Source organism: Schistocerca gregaria, chromosome 10 (genome assembly GCF_023897955.1).
Source record: "Schistocerca gregaria isolate iqSchGreg1 chromosome 10, iqSchGreg1.2, whole genome shotgun sequence".
NCBI lineage: Eukaryota > Metazoa > Arthropoda > Insecta > Orthoptera > Acrididae > Schistocerca > Schistocerca gregaria.
The window spans coordinates 124,701,859-124,724,953 of NC_064929.1; the positions used below are offsets into that span (position 1 = coordinate 124,701,859).

The following is a 23,095-nucleotide window of genomic DNA, read 5'->3' on the forward strand; positions in this document are numbered from 1 at the left end:
CTAGTGCAACGAGTTGTTCACGTAGTATTGATTGGACTGTTGCCAGTAAACATGTGCCCCATCAGTGCTCTCGGAAGAGAGCTGTGGTGGTGACGTGGGTCTGTTGTTGTTCCTGGGTAGTGATGTGCGAATACGGGAAAAAAAATAAATCGAGATTTAAGCAGTGATTAAGTACTTCGTAAAGAAAGGTATGAAAGCAAAGGGCATTCATGCCAATTTCCAGATTACACTGATGGACTCTGCTCCTTCATATTCAATTATTGCCAAGTGGACAAATGAATTTAAATTTGGTTGGGGGAGCTTAAATGACGATACACACAGTGGTTGACCAAGATGTGTCACTACTCCAGAAATCATTGCAAAAGTGCACAAAATGGTCACGGAGGATCGCAAATTGATAGTGCGTGAAATTACTCATACTTGCCAGATGTCAATTGAAAGGGTATATCACATTTTAACAGAAGAATTAGAAATGAAAAAATTATCTGCAAGATTGGTGCCACAACTCTTGACGTGTACCCGCACACACGTGCTGTCGCCATGGCAAAATTGCAGGATTGTTAGACCACGTGCATTAATCTACAAGGAGACTACATTGAAAAATAAAAAGGTTTCAGTGATGTAAGTACTTTTTTTCTATTCCAGTCTGAGAATTTTTGAAACCACCCTTGTACTCTGAGGTGACAAAAGTCATGGATACCTTCTAATACCATGTCAGACCTCCTTTTGCCTGGTGCAGTGCAGACACTCAATGTGGCATGGACTCGACATGTCATTGGAAGTCCCCATGCAGAAGTATTGAGATATACTGCCTCTACACACATCTGTAATAGCAAAAATGCTGCTGGTGAGGGATTTTGTGCACAAACTGACCTCTTGATTATGTCACATAAATGTTCGATAGGATTCATGTTGGACAATCTTGATGGCCAGATCATTCACTCGAACAGTGCAGAATGTTCTGACATGGTGCACTGTCAGCCATAAAAATCTCATCATTGTTTGGGAACATAAAGTTCACACATGGCTGCAAATGGTCTCCAAGTAAATCAACATAACCATTTATAGTAACCATGATTAGTTCAGTCAGAGCTGCACACCCAGTCCATTCCATGTAAACACAACCCATATCATTATGGAGCTACCACCAACTTGCACAGTGCATTGTTGACTAGTTGGGTCTATGGTCTCATGGGTTCTCTGACACACACAAAACCTACCATCAGCTCTTACCAACTGAAATCGGGACTCCTCTGACCAGGCCACTGTTTCCCAGTCATCTTGGGTACAACTGAAACAATAACAAGTCCGGGGGAAGCACTGCAGACGATTCCATGCTGTTAGCAAAGACACTTGCGTCCGTCATCTGCTGCCATAGCCTATTAATGCCAGATATCACCATACTGTCCCAGTACATACATCAGTCGTGTGTCCTACACTGATTTCTGCAGTTATTTCACACAGTCTGTTAGCACTCAGAACTCTACACAAGTGCCACTGCTCTTGGTCGAGTGAAGGCTGTCGGCCACTGCACTGTCTGTGGTGAGAGGTAATGCCTGAAATTTGGTATTCTTAGCACACTCTTGATACTGTGGATCTCTGAATACTGAATTCCCTAATGATTTCTGAAATGGAATATCCCATGCCTTCAGAGTCTGTCAATTCCTGTTTTATGGCCATAATCACATCGGACACCTGGAATGAGATTTTCACTCTGCAGCAGAGTCTGCGCTGATATGAAACTTCCTGGCAGATTAAAACTGTGTGCCGGTCCGAGACTCGAACTCGGGACCTTTGCCTTTTGTGGGCACGTGCTCTACCAACTGAGCTACCCAAGCACGACTCACAGCTTTGCTTCTGCCAGTACCTCATCTCCTACATTCCAAACTTTACAGAAGCTCTCCTGTGGACCTTGCAGAACTAGCATTCCTGAAAGAAAGGATATTGTGGAGACATGGCTTAACCACAGCCTGGGGGATGTTTCCAGAATGAGATTTTCACTCTGCAGCAGAGTGTGCCCTGATATGAAACTTCCTGGCAGATTAAAACTGTGTGCCGGGCTGCCGTAGATCAAACAGATATCAACTGCGTTTTTTTAAATAGGAACCTCCATTTTTATTACATATTCATGTAGTACGTAAGGAAATATGAATGTTTTAGTTGGACCATTTTCTTCACTTTGTGAGAGATGGCACTGTAATAGTCACAAACATATGGCTCACAATTTTAAACGAATAGTAAGTAAAAGGTAGGTTTTTTAAATTAAAATACCGCACGTACGTACATTTGAACATTTTATTTTGGTTGTTCCAATGTAATACATGTACCTTTGTGAATTTATCATTTCTAAGAACGCATGCTGTTACAGCGTGATTATCTGTAAATACCACATTAATGCAATAAATGCTGAAAATGATGTCCGCCAACCTCAATGCATATGGCAATACGTGTAACGACATTCCTCTGAACAGCGAGTAATTCGCCTTCCGTAATGTTCGCACATGCACTGAGAATGCGCTGATGCATGTTGTCAAGTGTTGTTGGTGGATCACAATAGCAAATATCCTTCAACTCGCCCCACAGAAAGAAATTCAGGGACGGCAGATCCGGTGAATGTGCGGGCCACGGTATGGTGCTTCTACCACCAATCTTTGTCGTGAAATATGCTATTCAATACCGCATCAACTGCATGCGAGCTATGTGTCAGACATCCACCATGTTGGAAGTAAATCGCCATTCTGTCATGCAGTGAAACATCTTGTAGTAACAGCGGTAGAACATGTAGGAAGTCAGCATACATTGCACCATTTAGATTGCCATCGATAAAATGGGGGCCAATTATCCTTCCTCCCATAATGCCGCACCATACATTAGCCTGCCAAGGCCGCTGATGTTCCACTTGTCACAGCCATCGTGGATTTTCCGTTGCCCAGTACGGCATATTATGCCGGTTTACGTTACCGCTGTTGGTGAATGACACTTCGTCGCTAAATAGAACACGTGCAAAAAATCTGTCATCGACAGTGGCACGTAAACTGTCCTCCGCCACACACCGTTGGGTGGCTTGCGGAGTATAAATGTAGTTGTAGATAGCACAGTAAACTCAAGACAAGAAAGCTATAGAAATAAATCATCCACTAGAGTGTCAAACCTGTATGTCTGCGGAAGTGCCTGCTGAGAGTCGCCTTGTCCCGGAATTCCTTGTGGCACGCTGTACAGATGTACGGCCCACCCTTGGGAACAGTCAATCCCAGTGGGAAGCTCTGCTGCAGTTCTACCTATGATCAAAACACGAAATCATTATCATACTGCATAGTAAAGCGACATGGAGCAAACAGAGTAAATACACTGATCAGCCAGAACATTATGAGCACCGACCTAGTATCGACATAAATGCATCCAGGCAATAGCAGCATCACCTGGGGAGGAATGACTGATGGTCAGACACCCTACTAACGAAGGGTCTCCACAACCAATGACCCATGTGCCAATGTTAACACCATAACATTGGCAACCATGATTGAAATTGGCACGTGACCATCGACACTGGATGTTGGCGCAGTGGCAGAGTGTTGCACAGTCTGATAAATCCCAATACCTTCTTCATGGCAGGGTGAAATCCATCTTCTCTAGAAGAGCGTAGTGTTCCAAAGGATAGGAAAAGGGCACAGGTCATCCTCGTTTTCAAGAAGGGACATCGAACAGGTGTGCAGAACTATAGACCTATATCTCTAACGTCGATCAGTGGTAGAATTTTGGAACACGTATTCTGTTCGAGTATAATGACTTTTATGGAGACTAGAAATCTACTCTGTAGGAATCAGCATGGGTTTCGAAAAAGACGGTCGTGTGAAACCCAGCTCATGCTATTCGTCCACGAGACTCAGAGGACCACAGACACGGGGTCACAGGTAGATACCGTGTTTCTTGACTTCCGCAAGGCATTCGATACAGTTCCCCACAGTCGTTTAATGAACAAAGTAAGACCATGCGGACTATCAGACCAATTGTGTGATTGGATTGAGGAGTTCCTAGATAACAGAACGCAGCATGCATTCTCAATGGAGAGAAGTCTTCCGAAGTAAGAGTGATTTCAGGTGTGCCGCAGGGGAGTGTCGTAGGACCGTTGCTATTCACAATATACATAAATGACCTGGTGGATGATACCGGAAGTTCACTGAGGCTTTTTGCAAATGATGCTGTAGTGTATCGAGAGGTTATAACAATGGAAAATTGTACTGAAATGCAGGAGCATCTGCAGCGAATTGAGGCATGGTGCAGAGAAAGGTAATTGAATCTCAATGTAGACAAGTGTAATGTGCTGTGAATACATAGAAAGAAAGATCCCTTATCATTTAGCTACAATATAGCAGGTCAGCAACTGGAAGCAGTTAAGTCCATAAACTATCTGGGAGTAGGTATTAGGAGTGATTTAAAATGGAATGATCATATAAAGTTGATCGTCGGTACATATAAAGTTGATCGTCGGTAAAGCAGATGCCAGAGAGAGTCATTGGAAGAATCCTGAGGAAATGCAGTCAGAAAACAAAGGAAGTAGGTTACAGTACACTTGTTCACCCACTGCTTCAATATTGCTCACCAGTGTGGGATCCGTACCAGACAGGGTTGATAGAAAGGATAGAGAGGATCCAACGGAGAGCAGTGCGCTTCGTTACAGGATCATTTAGTAATCGCGAAAGCGTTACGGAGATGATAGATAAACTCCAGTGGAAGACTCTGCAGGAGAGACGCTCAGTAGCTCGGTACGGGCTTTTGTTAAAGTTTCGAGAAAATACCTTCACCGAAGAGTCAAGCAGTATATTGCGCCCTCCTACGTATATCTCGCGAAGAGACCATAAGGATAAAATCAGAGAGATTAGAGCCCACACAGAGGCATACCGACAATCCTTCTTTCCACGAACAATACGAGACTGGAACAGAAGGGAGAACCGATAGAGGTACTCAGGGTACCCTCCACCACACACCATCAGGTGGCTTGCGGAGTATGGATGTAGATGTAGCTCTTCCAGGGGAACAGCTCCTCGACACATACTGTGGGACAGAGACAAGCTGGTGATGGCTACATTATACTCTGGGGAACATTCATGTGGGCATCTGTGGGTCCACTGGAGCTCGTGCAAGGCATCACGATCACCAAGGAGTATCGTACACTGGTTGCAGATCACATACACCCTTTCATGATGATCATGGTTCCCAACAACAGTGGCATTTTTCAATGTGCCATGTCACATAACCAGGAGTGTGATGGAGTTGTTCGAGGAACACAGTGGCGAGTTCCTATTGATGTGCTGGCTACCAAACTTGCCAGATCTGAAAGCGATCGAACACATCTGGCACGTGATTGAATGTGGCGTCAGAGCTCATCGCTCCCCTCCCTGGGATTCATGGGAATTGGGTAACTTGTGTGTACAGATGTGGTCCCAACTCCATCCGATGACCTAACAAGGCCTCGTTGCTTCCATGCCATGAAACATTGCTGCTGTTATCTGTGACAAAGATAGACGTACCAGCTATTAGGCAGGTGGTCACAATTTTCTGGCTGATCGGTGTACATACACTGAAGTTTTAAGAGGGTTCTGGTTACATACTGCAATTAAAGCAATAATCTCACAAATGATCCACCACCCTGATGCTGCTCGTGCACTTTTACCTTGACTATTTTCTTATGGATACCTCATAGTTTCTTTGTGCTGTGAACCTGATATGCAGTGCCAAAAACTTTCACAATGTGACTTCGTTTCCATTTGCAGTCAATTGAGAGCTGTAACAGCTCTGTAATCTACAAGCTATGAAATGACATAATCACCTTTTAAAGAACTCTTCTCTATTTAGTTGCTCTTATTAAATATTTATATACATTGTATGAACAGATCTCACATTAACTAGAAAAACATTTTGAAAGTTAATACCATTATATCACAGAAGAGAGTGACATTTCTTGCCAGCTTCATTCAACTGGGCATTGACACAGTAGGTAGTGAGAGGTGGTAGTGGAGTTTCTAGTGTACCTGGACTTGAAAGTTTTAATGATAGAGATGTAATTGCCTATCATATGTTTGAAATTGCTATGGTCGCAGGATCTAATCCTGCCTCGGGCATGGATGTGTCTGATGTCCTTAGGTTAGTTAGGTTTAAGTAGTTCCAAGTTCTAGGGGACTGATGACCTCAGATGTTAAGTCCCATAGTGCTCAGAGCCATTTGAACCATTTGAATCTTCAACCTGTGTCTGACAACACAGTACATCCGGCGACACAGGCTTACGAATTGCGTCATCTGCTCAGAATCTCTCAATGCCCTTCAGAGTCTCTGGGTGCTGTACACCACCCGTCGTGTAGTGCAATGGCACCAGGTTAGCTTTCACTTTCTCGCTCTTGAAGGAGCCACTGTGATGTTTATGTGGGTCCCTGGTCACACCAGTCTGAAGGGAAACGAGGCCGCTGACGCTGCTGCTGAGGCTGCAGTCCTCCTATCTCAGGCGACTAGTGCTTGCACTCCCTCTGATGATCGCTGTGTTGCCGTTTGTCGGAGTTATCAAAGGACAGCGGTTCAATCCCGCGTCCAGCCATCCTGATTTAGGTTTTCCGTGATTTCCCTAAATCACTCCAGGCAAATGCCGGGATGGTTCCTTCGAGAGGGCAAAGCCGACTTCCTTCCCCATCATTCCTTAATCCGATGAGGCTGATGACCATGCTGTTTGGTCTCCTCCCACAAACAACCCAACCCTCTCATCAAAGGAGGAGGCATACATTGGATGGCCAGACACAGCACACAAATGGCACGCGTATCTGCTGAGGAAAATATCATGGCGGGATGACAGCAGTAGTTCAGCAGCTTGTGCATAACGACTCTCAGCTGGGCTAGTGTACAAGGCACCAGTGGGCAAACAGATGCCACTACGGTGGATTGCACTGAGACAGTATAAAATGAGCAGATGTGCAGATGCATAAATGAAATGCCCACACTCTAGTTTTGATCAGACAAATGGAGGAGGGTAGTCCAAACTGCTCCCCAGGAAGTACTGCTGAGGACACACAGCACACTGAGGATCCACATACAGTGGCAGCCAGGTAAGACACATGGGAGGACCAAGAAAGCTTCCTATCAAACATGAGCCCCAGGAATTTCGTAGTTTCAATCAATGGAAGAGCAACAGGCCGAAGATGTAGGGATAGTAAGGAACCAATTACACTGCCAGGAATTCATACAAACAGTTTTGTCAATGGAAAAGCAAAAGCCATTATCACTGCTCCATGAGTAAAGAAGATGGAGACAACGCTGGAAACGCCACTCGAGGAGACAAGTGTGCAGAAAACCATTAATGACACAGGTTGAAAAAATGACAAGACGGTCAACTGCAGAATGGAGTGCTCAAAAACCACACTGTGCAACGGTTGGTAAACTGTGAGATTCAAGCCACCATACCAGAAGGCACGAATCATATATTCCGTCACCTTGCAAACACAGCTGGTGAGAGAAATGGGGCAGTAACTACAAGGGAGGTGTCTGTCCTTACCAGACTTAAGTATGGATATGACAGTGGCTTCACATCAGCATCTGTGCAACATGCCCTCTGCCCAAAGGCAGTTGTATGTATAAAGGATAAAGTGCTTTGCAAGAGAAAAGTTCTGCAACATCTGGATGTGTACTTCATCTGGCCTTGGGGCGGAGGATCGAGGTGAAGTGAGAGCAGGGTCTAGCTCTTCATAGTAAAGGTGGCATTGTAGCCTTCCACTCATTTCCAATGGAGGAAGGAAGGTGATAGTTAGCGGAACTTGAAATCTCCCCAAAATTGTTGCCCAAAGTGTTGGAGATAGCAGTAGGATCGTCTATGACATCATCTACTATGGGCAAGCTGGAGATTGGGGAATGAACCTTGGTCCCCGAAAGCTAACATTGGTTGGCCCACTTGACTGAAGAGGGAGTAGAGCTTTTAGAAGAACTAGTAAATGAAATCCAGTGAGCACTTTTGCTATCTTGAAAAATGTGACAACACTGTGCACACAACTTTATGACAAATGCATTGTAGAATGATGGTTAGAAATGCTGAGCGCACATCTCCGCCTGCGAATTGTGGCATGATACACCTCACTCCAGCAAGGGACTTGGACCTGGCACAGTAAAGATGAAATGCGAGGAATGGAACATTCGGGTCGGTAAGGATAACATTTGTAAAATATTCTACCTGGGTATCAGAACTACAGAAATGTTGTTCGTTGAAGGTCTGCAGGGAGAAGTCAAGCCTCCATTCAGCCATAGAAAGCTGCCATTTGGAGGTGCACTTAGGCGGGGTAGGAATTGGCAAGTGGATAGCATGAGTATGTGTTAGAGAGAACAGACTACTCGAGATAACAGATAAGCTCTGCAGAGGAGAAGTCCAAATGGGAATAGGTGTGTGTGTGTGTGTGTGGGGCCTGAGAGGAATGTCGGTACGTCCATGTTAAGGCAGATGAGGTAGAGTTGACTGAGAAGGTCAGCCAAGAGGGCACCTCTCAGACTGGTTCTTGGAGATCTCCAAAGGGAATGGCGTGCATTAAAGTCACCAAGCAGCAAAAAGGATGAGGGAGTTGTCCCTATGGTACAAATTCATGATCAACTAATCTTTCACGGTCAAAGGAAACTATCACCATGGCTTTGACATTTGACCTGATGAGCTTTTTTGGTCTTGGGGAACCTTTCCAAACCCACTGTGAAGAATGAACCTTGGCCTCGGCATCACAACCGTAGACCCACATCTCATCACCAGTTATGATTCTCTTAAGGAACATCTCGCTCTCATTTGCACAATCCAAAAGTTCTTCACACATTGCCAGGTGAAGATCTGTCAGGTCGTGACTCATGAGCTACGGGATGAACTTGGCGGCAACACAATGCACTCCAAGATGCTGTTTCCGGATTTCATGACATGATCCAACTAAAATGTCACATTCTTCTCCAATCTCTCGGACAGTCAGTCTTCAATTGGCATGCATAATTTTGTTGATGTTCCTGACATGAGGGTCATTGGAAGAAGCTGAAGGGCATCCTGAAAAAGTGTCATCTGTAATTTCTGTCGAGCCATTTTTAAACCATGTGAACCATTCGTAACTCCGAGTACAGCTTAAGCACTCATCACTGTAGGCTTCCTCCATCATTTGGTGTAAAGGATTTCTTGAGTTTCACACAAAATTTAATGCAGACATGTTGCTCCTTTAACTCTGCCATCTCAAAATTCACATACTTTGTGACACAACATTCTACTCAATAGCACTGAATGACAACTAATAGACATATGAGGGGGGGGGGGGGGGGGGGGACTCAAAAATAACTGGAATTCCTTTCTAGAAAGCATATACTTTATTGTTTTCAAATACAACCTTAATCTCCTTTGAAGTATTTTCCATTAGCATTAATATACTTGTGCAAATGTTCATTCCAGTGTTCAAAACACCTTTTAAATTTGTCCTCTTTGATACTTGCTAGCACTTTCATGACACTGTGTTTTACATCTTCCAAATCGGCAAAATGCTTCCCACTCAAGTCTCTTTTCATCCTCGGGAATAGGAAGAAATCCGAGGGTGCTAAATCTGGCGAATAGGGCACATGGGTCAAGGTAGTCGTCTCCGTTGAGGCCAAAAACTGGCGAACGCTGAGAGCCATGTGCGCAGGACTGTTGTCATGATGCAGGAACCACATGCCAAAATCCCACAAAGCCAGACGTTTTCGCGACAAACTTCTGTGAAGCCGTTTCATAAGCTCCAAATAGAATTCTTGGTTTACTGTCTGGTTTTCAGGGACAAATTCAGAGTGTACGATCCCTTTGATGTCAGAAAAGCAGATGAACATCGTTTTTAAATTCAGTTTCACTTGTCGAGCTTTTTTGGTCGAGGTAAGCCAGGTGACTTCCATTGTGATGACTTGCTTACTTTCTGGATCGTACCCATAGCACCATAACTCATCATCTGCAATGATTTTGTTGAAAAAATGTGGATCATCTTTGAATGTGCCCTTCATTTTGAGACAGGCTTGAACGCACGATCCCTTTGATCTCCAGTAAGAAGCTTTGGCACAAATTTTGCTGCCACTATTCGCATCCCCAAATCAATGGTCAAGATGCGCTGAATTGAGCTCCAGGACGATCCGAGCAAGTTCTCGAGTTGGTCGATTGTCCTGCGTCGATTTTCACTAATAAGATCACGGATTTTGTTGATGTTGTCTTCGCTTTGAGCAGTTGAAGGTCGACCGGAATGGGCCTGATCTTCAACCACCATTTCTCCCTTTTTAAACCGAGAAAACCACTCGTACACTTGCATTTGACTAAGAGCATGGTCTCTGTAGGCTGTCTGAATCATCGCAACAGTTTCTGCTGTGTTCTTGCGGAGCAAGAAACAAAACTTCACTGACGCACATTGTTCATAAGAACTAGCCCTTTCCTCGTGTCATGTCTGCACTGTACACACACTCAAAGAATTTGCCAAAGAATCCACACTTCTCACTGTTGGGTGATGCCGCATGGCAGAATGACTCAGCAGAGCTCCTACTACAACACTCTGATGGCGCAACCTGCTACTACAAGTACACGATGTGCAGCATTACAATTATGGCTACTTTTGGGTCACCCCTCGTATAACAATGAAACTTCTGGCAGTTACACATTAAACACAGGCGTGTGCAGAGGTGCCAACTGCATTTTGCATCAACACACCATTGGCGAGAAATTATGAATGTTCCAGAATTTTTCTGACACATCTCGTACTTTAAGTACAATACCTTACTATAGCGATTTTCATAAAGTCCATGATTTTATTTTCTATACTCTGAATGTCACAAACTTTGGTAAATCAGTATCTTTTCTATATCAAAATGTTGAATAAAAGCAAAATGTATAAGTACTGAGGCTATAAAGCTATATTTTGGCAACAATGTGTTGAGAGTGTTCGAAATTCTAAGCTTTCAGACAATATCTTTCAGAGCTGCAGCATCATGGAGCCATTGTCAAGTCGGACACTGTAGGCACGGTTGTTGATTTTTGCTAGTTAACTCTTTAAAAAAATAACTGCCTACATACTCAGTAATGTTATCCATCTTATTTACATTCCTGTCAACAGTTCAACTCCTCGACTACACAGTGAGTTGATGTTTTAATATTCCCATCATTTATTTGCTACAAGTCATAAATATAACAATAGTTAAGTAATGTACTCAACTATTGTGGTTGCTGACCTTTTTATTCTGAACACTGTTGTCTTTGGCCACTTCTCCACTGCAGTTTGTACTTTCTTCTTGATCAACAGCAGTTTCATCTCCACTTTCTTCCTCAGTTGAAGATTTCTAAAAAATAAACAAAGATGATTTTATATGAAAACAAACTAGTTTTCATCTTTAGATCAATAACAGAATTATATTTGGTGAAAGTGCATATACAGCTCACAAAAATAGTAACTACAAAGCTCAGAACTATTAGCAGATGAGCCTCTCTGTGTTGTTGGGTCCTGAGGGAAAATTGTGCGGGGCGACCGAAGCGCCCGATCCCATCTGTTGGCTTTGACCCGTGATGTAGGACTGTTGTGACGTGTGACATCATGACAGCGCAGAATTTAGTTTGTGAGAGTGGCTTGTTTGTAGATGTTATTTTGATGTGATCGGTGGTGTTCTTTGGTGGTGTGTTAGGTGATGTTTTTGGTTTAGTTTGCATGTGTGGCATGTTTACAGGTGGCGTATTGTTGCGGTCAGTGGTTCGGTCTGGTGGTGTGTTTATGGGTAGCGTGTTACGTGGCATATGGGGTTCATTTGCGTGACAGCATTGCACGTGTGTGATATAGGGACTGTGCTTTCAGAGGAATATTTTTCAGCGAGTTAACGATTTTAGTTTTGTTATTTCAACGTTATTGTAGTTTTTTTTCTGTTCGTCGTGTGTGAATTTTGGTAAATTGCTTTTTTTATGTCTTTGGTAGGTATGGATATGACTGACAAGGTCAACAGTTTTCGGTCGTTGGTGATGATGGGGGACAGTGCATTGTCTCTAATAAAATTTCTTCAACTATTCGGTTTTTTGGATGAAGTCGTGAAGTGTTCAGTATGTCATGAAGAAATGAGGCTTACTAAAGTTCCGGCGTCTCAGATCAGAGACAGCTGTATGTGGAGATGTCGTAAGGGTAACTAGTCAAGGGAAGTGTTTGATTCCAATATTGTTGGTTTGTTTTGAGATAGTGATGATTGTGAACGTGGTTGTAGTTTAGGGTTTTATGATTTGGTATCAGTGGTTTCTGTTGACCTATGTAGGTCAAAGGAAGTGTTTGGTTCCAAAGTGTGGTTGTGACTGTGGATGTTCTGTTATCGGGAGTTGCTGTTGAGCTATATAGGTCAAGTGAAGAGTTCAATTCCAATTTGTGGGATTGGGAGCTGCTGTTGAGCTATATAGGTCAAGGGAAATGTCCAATTCCAGAGGATATTGTGTTTAATGGAATTTGGGGAGTTTTGTGTTGTTGGTATTTTTCGTCGTTTTGTGAGGTTTGGTATGGTGGTGTGTGTCTAAATTTGTTTATATTTACTTTGTCTCCACCTTAAAACACCCAATTTCCCACTCTTGTCCCGTTAGTTTCATTAGGTTTTCTGTGGAACGTATGTGTGTTGATTTTTCAATGTATTTTCGTGTTTGTGGTCATGTTTACGTAATGACGTCATAGGAGCCATGTTGGAGTCGTAGTGTATGGTCATTTTCGCCATATTTTTACGTCATGGGTCAAAGCAGACGGGTGGAATCGGACGCTTCCTTATTTCCAATTGTGTCTGCAACAGCTTTGCATACGACTTGTCAGTATTATCTCAGCTGAAGGAGAGGGACAATCAACTTGCCTATGTCACTAGACCCACTCATCTATGTCATCAGACATAATATCGACAAGTGGAACATTAGTCAGGTACTGGAGCTTCATCAGTCATTGATATATACAGGTTCACTCTGACACAGATGAATCAAAGTGATGCAATTCACCAGCATCTGCGACATGATAAGCCATTCAATAAGCTGGAGCTAGTCAGAATATCTTAATCTCAAGTAATGATTTCCCACTGTGTGTCCAGAACAGAGAAAAAATGCTGTTTAGTGACTACAGCACCATAATCATCACAAATAAAACAACACTTCTGACCAAAAGAAAGCCAATTATGCTGCCAAAGATGTCCACAAATGGTCACTGAACAACAGAGTAACATTAAATGGAAATAAGACAAAGTGTATGAACTTACGACTGAAAAAGAAACACAATGGTGCTAGACTCAAAGTCAATTATGCCTTATAAGAATGTGTAAATTAGACCTAATTCTTGGGGATGCATGTTGACTGTTAACTGAAATGGGCAGAACATGGGAAGGCTTTGGCAAGCCAATATCTACAGCTTGGTATGCCATTCAATTCCTTGCACCAGTTTGTAACATTTTGTGCCTCAATTGTTGCAGACAGATACAAAATATACCACGAAAGCCATCTTAAAAAATTTCAAGGACAAGCATTAATAAAGAAGTCTAGGAATACACAACAGTTCCTCACATACGACCCTCATATCGACAACAAAGGCACAATTAGATTAACTGCAGTATGCACAGAGGTGTTTGAGCAATCGTTCTGCCCACTCTGTGTACACGAATTGAACAGGTATCAGTTCTAATGTGTTTTATAAAAGAAAGTACCCTCTGCCTTGCACTTCACAGTGGTTGCAGAAGAGAAGATTATGTCTAGTATAGCACTGTTGTGTTCGGCCAATTTTTGGATTGAAGACGGCTTTATTTTATGCTCTAGAGTTGTAGGATTTATTTTGATAGCTAATACAACTTTATAATTAGCAACAACATATTTCTGAAAAATGTTGCAACCCTTACGTTTTGAACACATTTTAAACAGCAAGTTCTTTTATAGCTGCTTGGTGGGCTGTTTGCTCTGTGAAATCACATAAAAACACCTCCTCATCCACCGCCGCCACCAGCACCCAAGTAGTCATACCTTGTAAAGCAATATTGTGTGCAAACCAAACTTTATGTTGACGTGTATAAAACACATCACTATAACATCTCATAGCCGAGATAAAGCATAACTGTGTCCATACCTCTGCATTGTGACAATCAGCTGCTGGTTCCAATGAGTCAGCCTTTGGCGTTATTTCGAAAAGAGCATCAAACGATTCAGCTCTCGGTGTTACTTCGAATCCACTGGCGTTCTCTTGCCACTCCACTCCAGTATTATCGTCTGCTGCTGCATTTGCTACATCGCTGCTGTGCCTGGGTAACTTGCTTGCCTTTTCCCTCTCATCGAAGCAAGAATATGGTTCTGTGGCATCAAGTTGTCCATAATGTTTCTCTCTTGAACATGTTCCCAGCAACCCCTGTCAAGCATACAAGGGAAGGAAAATTCATCGCGTCATATATACCAAAGGCCTGTCTCGTACAGATTATTGTAAAATCATAACTGACATCAAACATAATCAGAAGATCCTCCTCATACCTGCAGCTGCTCTAGGTAATTAAGTAGTTTTTCAACAAATTCTTCATCCCTCTGCGCAAGGACAGCGTCGTTTACATCTGGATGTACGAGTATGTAACTATCTAAAAATCTGTGGCTCTTCAGCTGAAAGAACAAGCCCAAGTCATCACTAAAACTCTACTGTACAAAATAAATAACACGCGATTAACTTTACAACAACGGGACAAAAACCGACATAGATTTATGTAACATGCAATACTGGTATTATTTACGCACAAACGCCAGAAAGTCGCCGAGGAACACATAAATACTCGTCAATGTCTCACTTTGTATAGCCATTCGACGAGATGGATTCTCTACCTCACCGTCTTCAAAACAAAACTGACAGCTCGTCCAAAGAAGTTCGTATTTGTTTACAATGCAAAGTCGAATTTGGTCCCCAAATACATCGAGCAACTTAACAAGTAAATAAATAATAGTTTCATTTTTAATTAAAATCAACTACTCCTAATGCTAACAGTATTTAAAGTGTCTCTCGTCATATGTTTCACAGCTTGGCTGCTTTAAAATTGCTTCTGCGGTGTTCGCTGCTATTGCATCGTACATGAACCTGCGTACTTGAAAAAGTACTTTCTTTCCTTTTAATTTGCAATTCCTTGCTTCTATAATATTTTAATAGTCCTGATAGTATGAGAGTAACGCAGTTAAGTTGTGATCAAGGTGGCTAGAGTCTAACATCATTGGTTGTAGTACACACAGTGATCTCTGAGTGAACAGCAGACTGTGCGAACTAACGGCGCGGCAATACGAAAAGTACAGTTTGTGTTTAAAGCTAGCGCTAGTGACGTTCTATATGGTATGACGTAATTTTTTAATGACATTCGCAGATCTTATTTAAGAATCATTCCTAACCACGCCACGAGTGGTAACATGGCGCCTTGCCGTCTACCGTTGCTGAAATTTCCCCTGACGCTGGCGCAGTCGCACTCGGGCGGCCGGCGCGCGCAGATGCGTCCGCTTCCGTGCCGATCGATTCGCGTATCGCAGCAGACGGTGTTCGCCTAGCGAATCGCTGGGTGTTCCTGTACTTGTCACATCGAGCAAGATGGCGCTTGATTTTGCTGCGACTTACAAAGTTCTGGTCCTGGGTGACTCAAACGTAGGCAAGACGTGCATCGTACACCGCTATTGCGACGAACGCTATTACGATGTGTATATCGCCACCATTGGTAAGTCCCCTATCATCACGTTAGCACCATACACCTGTCATTTTCACGAAGTTGTCTCCACCCACTGCAGCTACCTTTGTTCGAATATCGCATGATAACATCTGACAACGCGCTGGACATTAATAATCATTGTTGGATGGTAAATCATGCCGTTGACGCTGTGTTACAGAATTAATTTTGATATACATCCTTAATGTCTCAGCAGTATACCCTTTATCCGCTGTGTACGGAGATTTAATGGAACAATGGCAAGCGGACACTGTACTAGTATGAAAATTAAGTTATACGTTAACAGAGATAATACACTGTCATCTTGTCCGAATATTATTATGAGACAAAAGTTCCAGTAGGTAATTCTTCTAGGTCGAGTGAATGCCATAAAACTGTTGAGAATTGATCAAAACAATTTACATTCTTAAACCAATGGCCGAAAGTCTGCATTTTAATTTCTTTCCTCTGTTCCGATGGTTTAATATCACTTCGGAAGTAATAGTGTGTGTTTCCAATTTTCTGTCTAAACCAGTGTTCACGCTGTGATGTTGCCTTGGGATTTTACCGAATTACCTTTTATGACAATACGACCGCGCACAGTCGTGTGTAGTGCACAAGGTAATTTTTGATCCGAATGCATGTCCATTCTTATATGCTGCGCAAGTTATTTAGTTTCTATAAATATTTCACGTTGTCTATCAAAGAAGAGCAGCTGTGTCTATAATATTGTTTGTATTTTTGGCGATTTTCTAAACACAGTGTAGAATGTCGCTGTCCTTCATATGTGACACATCCAAATCCTTCATTAGCTCTCCCATGAATCCGATCGCGTTTCTCATGCTCGTAGGATAATACTTTACATGTGAAGAGATAGGAGTGACGCTTTTAGTACAGCAAATAACATTTACAAATCAACAATAACATTGAACACACGTTTAGCCATTTAATAGGCCTATTCCATAGGGCACGTTACTAGATAATAAAAAAAAGAGGCGTGGAACAGTTTCGGCTGTGAAGGCATTTTATAGCTCATTAATTTTCAGTATGTTGCTATTGGCGTGTTTAAATTAGTTCTGGAAACTGTTTCCGAATCAACTTCATATCAAAATAATTTCTTTTCATCGGAGCAACGCTGCAAAAATATGCACATATTGCAAGCTGTAAACAAAAAGACTGTGTTTGAAACCTGGAGTAATTATCTGTTGCTCGTTACTGATGTTTATACTGTCTTCGTCGCGGTGTGTACCCGGAAAAAATAAGAGTTGAGATGTACTCTCATTTTCTTCTACTACAGACCATGGCGATGACAGATACAAACATCAGTAATGAGCCACAAATACTTACTTCAGATTTCAAACACAGCCATTTTGTTTACAGCAAACTTTAAAGAGTACCGCAGTGTGCATATTTTTGCAGCAGTACTGCGACGGAAAGAAATAATTCACGAAAGCTATTTTTCCTATAATTAGTTTCTGATCAAGCAGAGCTTCACACACTGTTCTAGAACGCCCGCAAAACCCCTAAAAAGGTTTTAAAAATTACATTAGTTACCGAAATATTGATGAATAGATATTTGGATTGACAGGCTGCAAAGACATATTTATTGCACTTACGAGGTCTGTTCAAAAAAATTCCAGAACTTTGTGCACAAAATTTTTCTGCGCTTACCTTTTACTTATTGTGCATGGTCTCCTTAGAAATACTCTCCTCCACAGTTTATACACCGTCTCCACCGATTTTTCCACTTCTGGAAGCAATCTTGGTAAGCCACTTGCTGGAACGCACAAAGCGCCGTCTGAGAATTTTCTTTTATCTCGTCTGTCATTGCAAATCTTCGTCTTTTCAACGTGGTTTTCAACTTTGGAAATAAAAAAAAAGTCCGCTGGAGAGTAGGAGGGATGAAGGCAGCATAGTGATTTCGGTTTCTGTGCAATAGTCATGCACCAACACGGATGAATGTCCGATTGCGTTACCGTGATGCAAGAGCTATTGTCCTCCACATTTCTCACATTTTCTTGCACGCGTCGCAACACGTCCCGATACTACCATCGATTAAAAGTTTGTCCCTGCACCACGAATTCATGGCGAACTGTTGTTGTTGTTGTTGTTGTTGTTGTTGTGGTCTTCAGTCCAGAGACTGGTTTGATGCAGCTCTCCATGCTACTCTATCCTGTGCAAGTTTCTTCATTTCCCAGTACCTACTGCAGCCTACATCCTTCTGAATCTGCTTAGTGTAGTCATCTCTTGGTCTCCCTCTATGATTTTTACCGTCTACGGTGCCCTCCAATACTAAATTGGTGATCCCTTGATGCCTCAGAACATGTCCTACCAACCAATCCCTTCTTCTGGTCAAGTTGTGCCACAAGCTCCTCTTCTCCCCAATTCTATTCAATACCTCCTCATTAGTTATGTGATCTACCCATCTAAACTTCAGCATTCTTCTGTAGCACCACATTTCGAAAGCTTCTATTCTCTTCTTGTCCAAACTGTTTATCGTCCATGTTGCACTTCCATACATGGCTACACTCCATACAAATACTTTCAGAAACGACTTCCTGACACTTAAATCTACACTGGATGTTAACAATTTTTTTCTTCAGAAACGCTTTCCTTGCCATTGCCAGTCTACATTTTATATCCTCCCTACTTCGACCATCATCAGTTAATTTTGCTCCCCAAATAGTAAAACTCCTTCACTACGTTAAGTGCCTCATTTCCTAATCTAATTCCCTCAGTATCACCCAACTTAATTCGTCTACATTCCATTATCCTCGTTTTGCTTTTGTTGATGTTCATCTTACACCCTCCTTTCAAGACGTTGTCCATTCCGTTCAACTGCTCTTCCAAGTCCTTTGCTGTCTCTGACAGAATTACAATGTCATCGGCGAACCTCAAAGTTTTTATTTCTTCTCCATGGATTTTAATACCTACTCCGAACATTTCTTTTGTTTCTTTTATTGCTTGCTCAATATACAGATTGAATAACGTCGGGGAGAGGCTACAACCCTTTCTCACTCCCTTCCCAACCACTGCTTCCCTTACATACCCCTCGACTCTTATAACTGCCATCTGCTTTCTGTACAAACTGTAAATAGCCTTTCGCTCCCTGTATTTTACCCCTGCCACCTTTAGAATTTGAAAGAGAGTATTCCAATCAACATTGTCAAAAGCTTTCTCTAAGTCTACAAATGCTAGAAATGTAGGTTTACCTTCCTTAACTTTCTTCTAAGATAAGTCGGTCAGTATTCTCTCACGTGTTCCAACATTTCTACGGAATCTAAACTGATCTTCCCCGAGGTCAGCTTCTATCAGTTTTTCCATTCGTCTGTAAAGAATTCGCGTTAGTATTTTGCAGCTCTGACTTATTAAACTGTTAGTTCGGTAATTGTCACATCTGTCAACAACTGCTTTCTTTGGGATTGGAATTATTATATTCTTCTTGAAGTCTGAGGGTATTTCGCCTGTCCATGGTGAACCAATCCATCAAAATCAAAGAAAACTATGAACATGGCTTTGACATTTGACTTGACCTGGTGTAGAAGAACCTTTCGCGACCCATTGTGAAGACTGAGCCTTAGTCTCGACATCATAACTATATACTTACGTCTCGTTATTAGTTATAATTATCTTAAGGAACATCTAGTACTCATTTGCGCGATCCAAAACCTCTTCACAGGTCTTTGTGGTCTTTAATCATGTGCCGTGGTACGGACTTGGCGACAACACGATGCACTCCAAGATGCTGTGTCAGGATTTCATGACATGATCCAGATGAAATGATAAATTCTTCTGCTATCTCTCGGAGAGTCGATCTTCAATTTCGTCAACGTCCCTGACATGAGTGTTCTCGGTGGACGTCGAAGGGCGTCCTGAACGAGCGTCATCTGTTAACTTCCGTCTGGCTATTTTTAAACCGTGTCAACGAATCGTAACGAGTACGGCTTCAGCACTCGTCACCCTAGGTTTCCTGCATCATTCGATGTATCTGTCTGAAGGTTCGCGTTGTTCCTTTAACTCTGCTATCTCGAAATTCGCAAACTGTGCGACACTACGTTCTACTCTGTACTGAACAATAACTAACACGACAATGAAACATGTGGCAGTTACACGTTAAACACAGGCGTGTGCAGGGATGCCAACCGCACTTCGCTTCAACTCACCGTTGCTGCGAAACTACGAATGTTCCGGAATTTTTTGAACGTACCTCGTACTCGCGGCTACAGCATAAATTTCTATGACTAAGGACGTAACGTCATTTTTAGCTGATATACATTTATTTATGCAATAATGTTGCTAATATGACATATGATTCGGTTCTAGATTTGAAAACCTGTTTATTCTTATTCGTATCAATAAAATAGTACGACTTTGTTTCTTTTATTCACTGAAAGAGGGACATACAGGAATCCTTTGACTTACTTTCTTTCTTTTACTACTGCCTTTATCCCGCATTGTGCTCATGGCCAGCAGGGTTAAGTACGGATTTGGCATGGTGAAGTTAAGGGGTGGCCAGATGCCCTTCTTGCCGCCATCCCATACCCCCCCCCCCCCCCCCGGGACGGAATTAGTGTGCCCCAGCTGTCTAGTGTAGATCGTGAAATAGTGTGAATGTGTTTCATATGTCTGCGAGTCGTTTAACTTAGGCGGGACGTGGGGACCAGCTCGGTATTCATCTAGTAGGATGTGGGAAACCGCCTAAAAACACCGGTCGCCTTCGTTAATCGGCCGGGCGGATTCGATCCGGGGCCAGCGCGCCTACCCACGTCCAGGAAGCAGCGAGTTAGCGCTCTCGGCTATCCTGCCGGGTCACAGAAGTCCTTTGGCCACATTTTATTTATTCTCAAATAGTATTTTTTCAGAATACTAGTTTTCATTATGGCAAATTTAGTGATAAAGCTATTTTTTTACATCTGACAAGTAAATTTCAAACCAAAAATACATGGAGAAGTGAGCGCTTCTTTTCTTGCACTTAGTTACACGACAAACTACCCATAACTCCCAGCCACAGTCGGGACTCGATAGCAAGTGTCGCTATGACGGATGCTTGATCTGTTGTATGTAAAGGCCATACTTGAATGCTCAGCGACAATACGTGCGGGACATCATTCTGTCATCAATGACACAGAAGCAATCGGAAGGAGAATCTGTCGAAGAACAGCGCGCCAAACAAATTGAGATATCGCGTACACGTCAGAAACCGAATTAAAACAGCAGATTAATGAAATATGCTGCAAAACAGAATAAAGTGCTCAACACGTCTAGTAAAAGACAATAAAACCTACGAAAACAGCTTCAAATAACGATGCTCGCCTATAGTGACATTAGTATTCGAAACTTACTGATGGAAGCAACTTTTGCATGATGTCACTGCCAAGTAAAATACACTGGTGTTCAAAATTAAAGCAACAAACGGAATTTTTGCAAGGTTGCATTTATTTTGCCACAAAATAGTATAAATGGGTGACAGTAAGGTGGAGACACTGTAAAGAATTCGGAACATGCAATATGCGTAACAGCAGACAAAAATGTTCTTCTTTTTTCCCCAACTTAACAGATTTGCACACACATTTTGACAACTCACTCATGCTCATGAATTAAGGATAATTGCAGAACGTGGAGCCACACAACGTGGTACTACACAAAACTGGCAGTAATAGCATGGGCACATAGGGAACACACACATGACACAGATCTGTAAGTTTAGAAAACTGTCCTGAAACACATGTGCTACAAAATACCACTGTTTCCAGCGCATGTACCCCAGCATCAATATGGGATATGATCACCATGCACACGTACACAGGCCGCACAACGGGTTGGCACACTCTGGATCAGGTTGTCGAGCAGCTGCTGGGGTATAGCCTCCCATTGTTGCACCAGCACCGGTCGGAGCTCCTGAAGTGTCGTAGGGGTTTGAAGACGTGCAGCGATACGGCGATCGAGAGCACCCCAGATATGCTCGATGGGGTTTAAGTCTTGAGAACAGGCAGGCCACTCCATTTGCCTGATATCTTCTGCTTCAAGGTACTCCTCCATGATGGCAGTTCAGTGGGGCCATGCGCTATCATCTATCGGGAGGAAGGTGGTACCCCATACACCTTGAAAAGGTGGACATACAGGTGCAAAATGACGTTCTGATACACCTGACCTGTTACAGTTCCTCTGTCTAAGACATGCAGGGGTGTTTGTGCACCAATCATAATCCCACCCCACGTCACCAAACCACAACCTCCATACAGGTCCCTTTCAAGGACATTAAGGGGTTGATATCTAGTTCCTGGTTCACACCAGATGAAAAACCTGCGAGAATCACTGTTCAGACTATACCAGGACTCGTCCGTGAACATAACCTGGGACCACTGTTCCAATGACCATGTATTGTGTTCTTGACACTTGACACCAGGCTTTACACTGGCCGTGGTAGTCTATCGGTTCTAGGCACTTAGTCCAGAACCGCGTGACCGCTATGGTCGCAGGTTCTAATCCTGCCTCGGGCATGGATGTGTGTGATGTCCTTAGGTTAGTTAGGTTTAAGTAGTTCTAAGTTCTTGGTGACTTATGACCACAGATGTTGAGTCCCATAGTGCTCAGAGCCATTTGAACCATTTTTGAACCAGGATTCACGGGCTCTCCTGTGACCAGGGGTCAGTGGAATGCGCCTTGCAGGTCTCCAGGTCTCTTGTAGTTTAGACGTCCTGTACTGTAGCGTCTGGAGACGCTTTGTGTCAGCTGGAATCGTTGCCATAATCTTGTGATCACACTTTGTGGCACACGGAGGGCTCATGCTATGTTTGACCAGCCTCCAGTCAACCTAGTGTTCTACCCCTCATAACATCATCAATATGTGTTCTTTGAGCCATTTTCAACACACAGTCACCATTAGCAAGTCTGAAAACGTGTGGGCACTTGCTCGCTGCACCGTACTCTGACATGCACCAACACACCTCTGTGTATGTGGACTGCTGCCAGCGCCACCGTGTGACGACCGCAGGTCAAATGCACCGCATGGTCATACCCTGAGGTGATTTAAACCCGAAAACTGCCCACCAGAGTGTTGTTTCACCATGTATCATCATTTTCCGTAATTTATGAGCATCAGTGTAGTTCACGCGCTCAGTATGGGGTGTGACCACCTCTGGCAGCAATACAGGCCTGAGAAATGATGGGGCATGCTGTGAGTGATGTCTCATGCTGAAGACAATCCATTCTTCCTGCGGAGCTGCTCACAAGTCTTGGAGAGTGGTTGGTGGATGCTGACGTGATGCAAACTGTCTCTCTAGCGCATCCCATACATGCCCTATGGGACTCAAATTGATAGAGCGAGCAGGCCAAGTCATGCATGCAATATCTTCCGTTTCCAGAAAAAATATCAACGACGTGTACTCTATGAGGCTGATCACTG

General features: G+C 43.0%; 2 protein-coding genes across 3 annotated transcripts in view; one reads left to right on the forward strand and one right to left on the reverse strand.

The window, feature by feature from the left end:
* LOC126293430 (zinc finger protein ZFP2-like) overlaps window positions 1-15,215 on the reverse strand; it is a 76,554-nt gene extending 61,339 nt beyond the window's left edge. Inside the window, exons 1-5 of one of the 2 annotated variants that reach the window (XM_049986654.1) lie at window positions 14,750-15,215; window positions 14,495-14,617; window positions 14,100-14,375; window positions 11,221-11,328; window positions 3,152-3,278 (exon numbers count right to left, since the gene is read on the reverse strand). In XM_049986654.1, coding sequence (XP_049842611.1) covers window positions 3,152-3,278; window positions 11,221-11,328; window positions 14,100-14,375; window positions 14,495-14,617; window positions 14,750-14,812 — 697 coding nt within the window. In that variant the 5' untranslated portion in view covers window positions 14,813-15,215. The remainder of the gene's footprint in view (window positions 1-3,151; window positions 3,279-11,220; window positions 11,329-14,099; window positions 14,376-14,494; window positions 14,618-14,749) is intronic. The other variant, XM_049986655.1, reaches the window with a different exon arrangement.
* Window positions 15,216-15,244: 29 nt separating this feature from the next.
* LOC126293431 (ras-related protein Rab-8A) overlaps window positions 15,245-23,095 on the forward strand; it is a 246,654-nt gene continuing 238,803 nt past the window's right edge. Inside the window, exon 1 of the mRNA XM_049986656.1 lies at window positions 15,245-15,702. Coding sequence (XP_049842613.1) covers window positions 15,579-15,702 — 124 coding nt within the window. The 5' untranslated portion in view covers window positions 15,245-15,578. The remainder of the gene's footprint in view (window positions 15,703-23,095) is intronic.